Below are 10,767 nucleotides of genomic sequence, written 5' to 3' on the forward strand. Positions count from 1 at the left end.
CCACAAGTGACTCAACTCTGAAAGTTCTCGGCTCCTCTGGAAGAAAAACAGACTGGGGTTGATCCCTGGCCCCGTGTCAGGTGGCAGAGGCAGGGCACGGTAGGTCGTCCTCAGGCTGATGCCTGGCCTGTGGGGAGGGCGTTGGGGAGCCGGGGCTGAGGGCTGTCCCTGGGAATCTTCAGCTGTGCCCCTGCCAGTGGTCCACCTCCTCACGTGGCTTCTCCCTTGGCAGGTGCCTCAGGAACTCTGAAGCTAAGCTGAGCCAAGATGCCGCCAGAGCCCCTGGAGAGGGCCTGGTTTCTGAAGACTCGGAGTTGGCTGTGAAAAGCCCTTGGGGAGGCCCCCACAACGGCAGGGACGCTCCTGGCTCCCGTGAAGGGGCTCAGGGCCTGGGCAGGCCAGCTGTGCTGCAGCTATGGACCGTGAGCTGGCCCAGCCTGCGTCCTTGCTAACCCTGCCCATCTGCAGCTGTGCCCAACATGGGCTCCTCGGTGTACATCATGGTGGAGCTGGCCATTGCCGTGCTGGCCATCCTGGGCAACGTGCTGGTGTGCTGGGCTGTGTGGCTGAACAGCAATCTGCAGAACGTCACCAACTACTTTGTGGTATCCCTGGCGGCGGCCGACATCGCCGTGGGGGTCCTTGCCATCCCTTTCGCCATAACCATCAGCACGGGGTTCTGTGCCGCCTGCCACAGCTGCCTCTTTTTCGCCTGCTTCGTTCTAGTCCTCACGCAGAGCTCCATCTTCAGCCTCCTGGCCATCGCCATTGACCGCTACATCGCCATCCGCATCCCACTCCGGTGAGCCACGTTCTCTTCCCTGGTACACCTCATGCTGGGGGCCACATCTGTGAAAAGGCTCCCTGTGTCAGGGTCTGGTCTGTGCCAGGATCAGGGTGAACCAGGGGTCAGGGTGAACTTGGGGTTAGGATTTGGTCTGGTGTCAGTGTGTTGAGCTGAGGACAGGGCCATGGGACTCAGTCTGGGGCTGCCCAGGCCTTGGCACATGGCCAGCACTTGTGCCACGCCAGCTGTCCCTGTGGGCACAGGGCAGGCTGGTCCTTCCCAGGCTCCCCTGGGCTACATGGGTGAGGCTGCTGTGTTTTGGCTGTTGGCAGATGTGTGCAGCCCAGGCCTGGGTGGGTGCATCTGGGCCGTTCTTCACACAGCATGACACTGGGGCAGGGTGGGCACCACGGGAAACCACAGAACCTGAGAGCTAGAAGCCCGCCCACCCACCCGCCTGCCTTCCTCCAGCTCCTCCAAGCCAGCCTGCAGCTTGCACATTAGGAAAATGACCCAGAGAGGGGAAGTGACTTGGTCAAATGCCTTCATGAGTCACTTGGACCTTTATGCAAATTCTGTGCTGCTCAGTCACCAAGTGTTCATGGGGGACGGGGGCTGGCTGGTGGATGGGGGTTTTTATGGTGAAACTTTTGTGAAATGACTTCAGCCATGTATTGTGTAAACGAAGATATTCCCTGAGGCTGAGTTCACTTAAATGCAGCCTCCACCTACCACCACCAACCCATGGACAGGGCTAGGAAGTGTGTCCCTCCCCGCCTGGGGGCCTTCTGCCCTACCTCCTCGCCCCTCCACCCTGGAGCTGGGTTCCACAGCCTAGATAGCTGCAGGCCCTGAGTGAGGTCTCAGAGGATGGTGTGCCCCCATCCAGTGGCGAATTCTCTGAACCAGAGTAGTCCCACCAGCCCCACGCTGGGCTGAGGGTGCCCCAGCCAGGACAGGGAACAGGCTCAATGAGCAAATGGAAATATAGAGTGTCAAACCCAGGGGCACCCTCAGAGGTCATTTCCTCTCATCTTATGGATGGAAAAATGAGGCTCAGAGAAGGGAGTCAGCCCCCAGGGCTACACAATGAGTTGGTAGCACAGTCAGGACTGGGCCTGGGAAGAAACATGACTGCCACCCTCGGTGACTTCAGTCTTTTGGGAGCTGGTCATAGGGTGGCCCCAGTCTCCCAGAACCTGGGCCACCTGGGCTCTAAGGGAAAAGCAGACACCCTCATCATGCTGCTCAAATGAAGGAAGGAGCCTGGGCCCCGTGTGGCCCTCCTGGAATACTTTGTCTCGGGACAGCCTAGGACCCTTGTCAAAAGAAAAGGGGACTCTGGCTGGTCCTAATAGAGGACTAGCCTAAACGGGCAGAGCCAGAGTCCAGGCTCGTCCAGGACACAGAGGCCTAAGAGCTCCCAGGCTGGCTGATAGGTGTCCACTTCGGGGCCAGGCCAGTGTGGGCTGGGCCGGGCCGGCCCTGGCAGAATGTTCAGTGGGGAGCAGAGGTGTTGTTTTCACTTTCTTCCCTGATTCAAGGAGCAGTGGAGTCAAGGGAGAGATCAGGGCTGCTGGTCTCAATCAAAAGGGCATTGGCTTCTTTTTCTTGTCTCTGTTTTTCTTTTTTTTTTCCTTTTGTTTCAAGATAGATGATTTATTGATTGATTGATTTTTTTTTAACATCTTTATTGGAGTATAATTGCTTTACAATGGTGTGTTAGTTTCTGCTTTATAACAAAGTGAATCAGTTATACATATACATATGTTCCCATATCTCTTCCCTCTTGCATCTCCCTCCCTCCCACCCTCCCTATCCCACCCCTCTAGGTGGTCACAAAGCACAGAGCTGATCTCCCTGTGCTATGCAGTTGCTTCCCACTAGCTATCTAGTTTACGTTTGGTAGTGTATATATGTCCATGCCACACTCTCACTTTGTCACATCTTACCCTTCCCCCTCCCCATATCCTCAAGTCCATTCTCTAGTAGGTCTGTGTCTTTATTCCCATCTTGCCACTAGGTTCTTCATGACTTTTTTTTTTTCTCCTTAGATTCCATGTATATGTGTTAGCATACTGTATTTGTTTTGCTCTTTCTGACTTACTTCACTCTGTACGACAGACTCTGACTCCATCCACCTCACTACAAATAACTCAATTTCATTTCTTTTTATGGCTGAGTAATATTCCATTGTATATATGTGCCACATCTTCTTTATCCATTCATCCGATGATGGACACTTAGGTTGCTTCCATGTCTTGGCTATTGTAAATAGAGCTGCAATGAACATTTTGGTACATGACTCTTTCTGAATTATGGTTTTCTCAGGGTATATACCCAGTAGTGGGACTGCTGGGTCATATGGTAGTTCTATTTTTAGTTTTTTAAGGAACCTCCATACCGTTCTCCATAGTGGCTGTATCAATTTACATTCCCACCAACAGTGCAAGAGGGTTCCCTTTTCTCCACACCCTCTCCAGCATTTATTGTTTCTAGATTTTTTTGATGATGGCCATTCTGACCGGTGTGAGATGATATCTCATTGTAGTTTTGATTTGCATTTCTCTAATGATTAATGATGTTGAGCATTCTTTCATGTTTTTCAAGAGTCAAAAGTCCCATCCTCCCTGATGCAAGAGGATGGGACATGCTGTGTGACTGTGGAAAGTCAGCTGCCTCTCTCTGGGCCCATTTTTCATCTCTAAAAGGGGCCAGGTCTCTATCCCTGAGCTCACAAAGGTGTTCTGAAGACCCAGTGAGTGGACTGGAGTGATGGGTCCCTGAGGAAGTATGGCAGAGTGGGGTGGATGGAGATTCAGGTCTTTCTGAAGCTGCTGGAGGTTCAGAGCCATGGACCTGGCCCCCCCCTCCCAACCCCATCTGCCTGCCTGACTCCCACAGTCTTCCAGAGCGGGACCTAGTTCCACCCAGACCTTGGCCATTTGAGCTCCACTTGATAGGGCTTGGAAGGGTCAGCCTGGCTGTCTTGGGTCAGGGAGCCAATGGGATGACGGTGGTGAGGATGCTCAACCCCCCTTGGGGCAGAGAGCGCCACGGTTGCCAGAGGATATTGGCTCAGCGTCTCCTTTGATCTTCTCGGCCGGCATTGTGGCCAGGCGGATGTTATGACCCTCCTGTTACTCGTGGGGAGGCCAGAGCCAGAGAAGGAAAAGTGTCTCCTGACGCGGGGACTCCAGGGCCCTTCACGCTGCTCCAGGTCCCCTTGGGTCCCTCCACTTTACTCTTCCTCAAGGGCACTGGGCTGGCGAGGGCTGGGAAAATGAGGCACGTAAAGTTGTCCGTGTGGGGCTCCTGAGAGCAAGCTGGGCATCAGTGGGGACTAGATGGAGGCAGATGGGTAACCCGGGGCGGCTCTGGGACTGCTGCCTGGCTCAGGGTGCCCATTCCTGCCCCCCTTCCTCTGTCCCCTTCCAGCTGGAATCCAGTCTCTCCTGTGTGCTGTTTCCTGATCCACTCAGTAAGTCCATTTGGCTACCCTGAAGTCTAGCCTCTGACCGATGCTCTGGATGCCTAGCTCCAGGCCTGCACCATTCACCATTAATTTCTTTTTCTTTTTTTAAAAAAGAATTCAGTTTCAGAAAAATCTTATGTGCTCCTTCCCAAGTGCACGGACCCTACTGGGCTAGGGCAGGGCCTGGACAGAGGCAGGGATGGGAGCTCTCCGTGTCCCCAGAGGACAGAATTCCCAGGGTGACAAAGGCTTTCTTTTCCCAGGGGAATTCCACACCCCTTGTCTCCCATCTCTCACTTTAGTCCCTTCTGACTGCTCTCCCCCCTTGGGAAACAGGCCTTCTTATGGGGCAGCAGAGTCCTGTGTGGTGAATTGCCCCAGGGAACAAAACCTGAGTACCCTGGCTTCTAAGGGGGCAGGATTGGGAGAGAGGACTCCCTGCAGGAGATGACGCCATGGGTTGCTGGGGATGCGTTGGAATGGGCATTGGCGTGTGTGGGGGAAGGGGTAACAGAAGGGGGCCAAGCCTGCACAAAGGCCACAGGGAAGGAATAAGCATGTGGGCTCTGGGCCAGGGAGAGGTGACAGAGAGGAGAACAGGCCTACAGGGAGGCTGTGAGGCTGGCTCAGGCCTGCCCATGCCTGGGAGGGAATTTGGGTTTTAGCTGTAGGTCAGTGGCTCTTCAGTTCTTGGTCACTGGCTCCTTTGGACAACTCAGGAAAGCTCTGCCTTCTCCTGACTGAAGGGCAAATGCACGGGAAGCCCTGACCTGAATTGTGGGGGGTGCTATTGGATCATAGGGTAAGCCCCCAATGTGAGTAATGGGGAGCCCCCAGGAAGGGGCAGCCTGTGAGCTGGAGGACACAGGGATGCAGAAGCACCTCTAAACGCGGGGGCTGTGGTTCTGGCACCGGCTTCCTATGACACTTCTGGGCTCCCCAGAACAGCAGAGCGTGACCCTGGATGGCCCTGGCACCCCCTCCACCAGGCAGGCAGTCTATGTCTGAGGCCCAGGAGGGCAAGATGTGACTGCCTTAGTCACAGACACAGCTCAGGGGATGGGAGATGCTGCTGGGCCAGGCTGTGGCTTGGCCATGGTTCCATCTGGGCCCTAATGTTGATCCAGTCCCCTGGGAGCCTGGGTCCAGGGCTCTCAGCCTAAGAGGCTTTCTTTCGAATAACAAAATTAATCTATTTGGTATCTTTTTAGAATAAATAATACCTGCATGTATTACAACATCAAAAAAGAGCAAAAGCATACACAGTAAAGAATTGTCCCCCTTGCCCCATCTCAGCTCCCTTCCTGGAAGGCAGTGTTGGGAATCCTTCCAGACATCCTTTGCACACACAGACAAGTGCTATCAATGTGTTTGTGTTTCTGTTTCTGTCCCCAGGAGGGGCTTTCTTTTCAGAATGCAGTGGCAGACTTCCTCTCCTGGGTTTCCTCATCTAAATGTAGACAAGTGGACAAAACAGGGATTTTCAAACCGTGTCCCCAGAAGCCTTCAGGCTGGGCCCTGGCTTCCCCCACACAGTTCATTCGTTCAGTGAATATTATTAAGCCTCCTCTCTTCCTCAGCAGCTCCAATTCTGTGATTGCCTGGGAATGCAGGTGAGAAGGGTTGCTGCTGGAGAACAATTTGAAAATCCCCAAAGCAGGTGGCCTCCAGGATCTTCTACACCATCCCTATTACTGCTTGCTTCTGCTTGACTGCCTCAAGTGACAGGAGCTTCACCACTGCCTGAGGCAGTCCATTTCTCCTGTGAATAGCTAATTTACCCTGAGCCACAATCCATCTCCCTATAATTTTCACCCAACAATTCTACAATCTGCCCTCATGGGACAGTGCTCACAAGCCCCAGATTCTTAGTCCCATTTTACAGATAGGGAAACTGAGGTTCAGAGAGGCAGAGTGACAACATGGCTAAACAAGAATGCACCATTGCTAGAACCTAGAGAGGGAATATGCTTTTCTTCAGAAAAATATCAACATTAAAATAGCCTCCTGGGACTTCCCTGGTGTCCAGCGGTTAAGACTCCGAGCTCACAATGCAGGGGGCCCAGGTTCGATCCCTGGTCAGGAAACTAGATCCCACATGTCACAACTAAGAGCCCGCATGCCACAATGAAGATGCCACATGCCGCAACTAAGACCCAGTGCAGCCAAATAAATAAATAAATAAATATTTTAAAAATTAAAATAAAATAGCCTCCTATTCAATCAGATCATATAAATTACTATTTGTAGAGTACTAAAAACAGTGCCTGGCACAGAGCAAGTGCTATATAAGTAATAAATGGGGAAAAAAAACCTGTGACCTCACGTTTGAAGCTCCAGAACAGGAAATAGGGCAGTGTAGGCTCTCTGTGGCTTGGCAGAAATGGGCAAGTCCATGATCCTCTTCCTGCTGCAGGCACCCAAGCCCCCAGTGAATGGGGCTGCAGGGCTCGGGAGAACTGTCCTGCTAGGTTACTGTTTGGGTTCAGAAATGAGGAAGTTACCTTGGCCCGAGTTGCCTCTGGATTCCTGGAATGTCCAGGCAAGTCCATTCCTCTCCTTGGGCCTCAGTTTCTCTACCTATAAAATGAGAGGGTTGGAATAGACAAGAGGTCAGAGGCCACCGTGTTTTTTTTTCCCTTAATTTGAATTAGTTGACAAAATTTAAACCCTGGGAGATTTTACCCAGAAAAATCAGCTCCCAGACCTTCCTGAGATCTGGCAGCACTGGGCAAGTTTGCACGGTGCGGGGCGGTGGGGGGAGGGGGGTGGCTGAGTGGTATCAGCTGCCTCCTGCACACAGGGTAAATACCCACCAGCCTGCCTGCCTCACATGTTTGTGACCTCTAGGCCCCTGTGTTTGCTACCCCATGGACTAGTTTCTATGGCTACTTCCAACTCCGGAATTAAGCATGTTTTTCCTTGACACCTACTATGTCCTGTCTCAGTGATGGTAATGCAGAGATGGATGTAGGGACCCAAGGGGCCCCCAGCCTTGGGAGCCCAGATTGGGTAGGGATTAGTTGAGCTTGGGTAGGAAACTTCTCTGAGAATCTATCTAACCTGAACTTAGAAAGGATGTTAGGGTTTACTAGGTACAAAGGAGGGCAGTCTGGTGTTGCCGGAATCAAAACTGTTAAACACAAAGTCATCCCTCAAAGATTACTGAGGTCACCTTCCTCAGTCAGGGAGATGATTTTTTGATTGTCCTTTCTTTTAATAAAATCTATACCACCCTTTTTTGTTGGCCTGAGGTCAGCTTCTGAGCCAGCAGATCAGGCCACTCCCCGAGTCTGGAACTGAGTCTGGTGCTCTAGAGTACTGAGTGATTTGGGGCAGACTACTTCTCCTCTCTGGACCTTAGAATCTCATGCAACGCTTTCCTCTTGAATGTTAAGGCTTATATAAATGTTAAGACATACTGATCTCATCTCTCTCCAGAGGGCTGTGGGTGAATTTGGAAGGGAGAGGCGGTATCTCATTTGGCCCGGGACCTCCACCCCTCCTTTTCCCACCTGTGCCACCTCTCCTTGGGGGCTTCTGGAGACCCTAAGTCAAGTGGGGAAGGAAGAGCATAAGCACAAGAGATGTGAACCACCTACAGGTTTGATCTGGCTGGTTCGGTCCCCAGCCAGCGAGTACCCTCCTGACCCGTTCCCACTCTAAATAAAGGCACACCCACTGTAGCATCGACTGAGATCAACATGGAGGTTATAACTTCTCCTCTCCTCGCCCCCAAAATCACTTATTAATTCCTTCAAACCAAACTAATTAAGTCCCAGGACTACTCGTAATACTATTCAAAAATCATCTGGACGTCCGTGCAGTGGTCTCCCTTTCCAGGGTGCCTGCTCTCCTGTTACCTCCTGTGAGAAAAGGCCAGGCTTGGCCCTCCCCTGAACAGAAGAGGATACTGAGGCTAGGAGGCAGGAAGTGACTGGTCCAAGACCTCACAGCCAGTGGACGAGGGTACAGGTTGCTGCTCTGGGTTTCTGACTCTTGGACCTTCCTAGCCCTGGTTTCCCAGGCCTCTGACGCTGGTCTCCTCTCCCCAGGTACAATGGCTTGGTGACAGGCACGAGGGCCAAGGGCATCATTGCAGTCTGCTGGGTGCTATCGTTTGCCATCGGCCTGACTCCCATGCTAGGCTGGAACAACTGCAGTCAGCAGGAGGGCAGAAACCACTCGCAGGGCTGCAGGGTGGGCCAGGTGGCCTGTCTCTTTGAGGACGTGGTCCCCATGAACTACATGGTGTACTACAACTTCTTTGCTTGTGTCCTGGTGCCCCTGCTGCTCATGCTGGGCGTCTACTTGCGGATCTTCCTGGCGGCCCGGCGACAGTTGAAGCAGATGGAGAGCCAGCCTCTGCCGGGGGAGCGAGCTCGGTCCACGCTGCAGAAGGAGGTCCACGCTGCCAAGTCGCTGGCCATCATTGTGGGACTCTTCGCCCTCTGCTGGCTGCCCCTGCATATCATCAACTGCTTCACCTTCTTCTGTCCCAAGTGCAGCCATGCCCCACCCTGGCTCATGTACCTGACCATCATCCTCTCCCACACCAATTCCGTGGTGAATCCCTTCATCTATGCCTACCGCATCCGCGAGTTCCGCCAGACCTTCCGCAAGATCATTCGCAGCCACATCCTGAGGCAGCGGGAGCCCTTCAAAGCAGGTGGCACCAGTGCCCGGGCCCTGGCAGCTCACAGCAGCGACGCGGAGCAGATCAGCCTCCGCCTCAATGGCCACCCTCCCGGGGTGTGGGCCAACGGCAGTGCCCCCCAGCCTGAGCGGCGACCCAATGGCTACACCCTGGGGCTGGTGAGTGGAGGGAGTGCCCGTGAGTCCCACAGGGACACGGGCCTCCCAGACGTGAAGCTCCTCAGACAGGAGCTCAAGAGAGAGCGCCCAGAGTCCCTGGGCCTCGAGGGTCCCCAAGCCCAGGATGGAGCAGGAGTGTCCTGATGATACACTGAGTCTGCCCCTTCCTAAGGGAAGGAAATCTTTCTCTTCCTGGTTGGTGGAACCAGTCACGTTGAGAGAAGAGTGCATGTGCCGGAGACCCTTCTCATGGCCGGTTCCCACTTTGGACTGAGGAGGGAGCCCCAGCTGGAGCAGCATGAGGCCCAGAAGGAAGGGTTTGGAGTCTGAGGAAGCAGACGTTTCATGCTGGGAGGCCCTGCATCAGGCCAGAGCCCCAGCACGAGAGCATCTTGGCTGGCCAGGGCTGGTCCCCAACTCCAGAAGCACCTAGAAATGCCACCTTGTCTCTGCAGAGCAGCTGTGGCAGAGCAGGGTGGCTGGCCTGAGGCTGGGGAGTGGTTCCAAAAGGCCCCCTGCCACACACACACGACCCTCCCCAGACTTTCCAAGGATTCAGGAGCTATTGTGCTCAGAGGTGGCGTTTGACTATGTTTTCCAGGAGAAAATGTAAGCGTGAGGAAACCCTTTTTATCTTCCCTCCCTGGTTGCTGGCTCTGTTTCAGCCCTGCTGCTAACCTGGCACCAGGAGTTGGCCCAGGGAGACCCAGGCAGCCCTCTCCCGCTGCCATGAGCTGCCATGCACGTCTCCTTCGAGGACGGCGAGTTGTAATGGAGCCGTGCCAGAGCGTGGGCGCAGGGGAGGATGACGGGGCTGGCCTACATGGTTGAGCCTGGGGAGCTCAGAGCTGCCCAGGTAGAGGCCCTATCTAACTGCCTTTCCTTCTGAAGGGAATGTTTTTTTTTTCCTGAGATACAATAAAAATGAGCCACGTCGTGTTTTAAGCTTGTCCAATGAGAATGGTGTCTGAGTTCCTTTCCCTACTCCACAGCCAGGCCTGGCACACACATATGGGTATGTGTTGCGGGTGTGAGAGAGTGTGCGCATATGTGCAGACAGCCTGCCTGCCTGGGGCCGTGGTGGGGCTCCCAGGCTCCCATCTTCCTAGGGAAGAGGCTGCCTGGATGCACCAAAATCCAAATGCCCATGTGCAGCCCCAAACCTGCGTTCCTGTGAGAAGAGGGTGTGAAAGGAGGGGACCCTTTCTCTAGCTGCTCTCCCTCCAGAAGCCACAGACCCATCCAGCCCTAGGCATTCCCTCAGTGTGGGGACCAGGCTCCTCTCTCCCTCATTACCTTCCTAATGTCCTTTGTAGGTCTCCTATGTTACCTTCTCAGAGTTGTTTCCTTCACTCCCCACTGCCCTGCTCCACCCCTCAGCTGAGAGGGGATCTAGAAATGATGAGGGGGTGGGGTGGGGGGCTAAACTGCCTTCCCCTGGAGTCATCCCTCCTCCTACTCCCACAAAGAAACGTACAAGGAACGGGTGTTTCCTGCTCTAATGCCGTCTCTGGGGCCCCCTGCCTAAGGAGGGGGTGCCACCCTTCTGTGCTGGAGAAGTCTGAGGCCCAGGGGAAATGAGCAGCCTGCCCCAGCCGGAGGGCCAGTCTTGGTCTCAAGTCTTGCAGGCACACTCAGGGTGAAGACGGGCAGGAATGTTAGAACTTCACAGGTAATCCTCACGCAGCCC

At 54.0% G+C, this 10,767-nt stretch overlaps 1 protein-coding gene across 1 annotated transcript; it reads left to right on the forward strand.

Moving 5' to 3' along the window:
• The first annotated feature begins 479 nt into the window (after positions 1-479).
• On the forward strand, positions 480-9,909 carry ADORA2A (adenosine A2a receptor). Its single transcript, XM_068563190.1, has 2 exons — positions 480-802; positions 8,318-9,909. The coding sequence occupies exons 1-2, from the start codon at positions 480-482 to the stop codon at positions 9,219-9,221; spliced, it is 1,227 nt and encodes a 408-aa protein (XP_068419291.1). The 3' UTR covers positions 9,222-9,909.
• The last annotated feature ends 858 nt before the right edge of the window (positions 9,910-10,767 follow it).

The sequence above is a fragment of the Eschrichtius robustus genome, chromosome 14 (assembly GCF_028021215.1).
Source record: "Eschrichtius robustus isolate mEscRob2 chromosome 14, mEscRob2.pri, whole genome shotgun sequence".
Lineage (NCBI taxonomy): Eukaryota > Metazoa > Chordata > Mammalia > Artiodactyla > Eschrichtiidae > Eschrichtius > Eschrichtius robustus.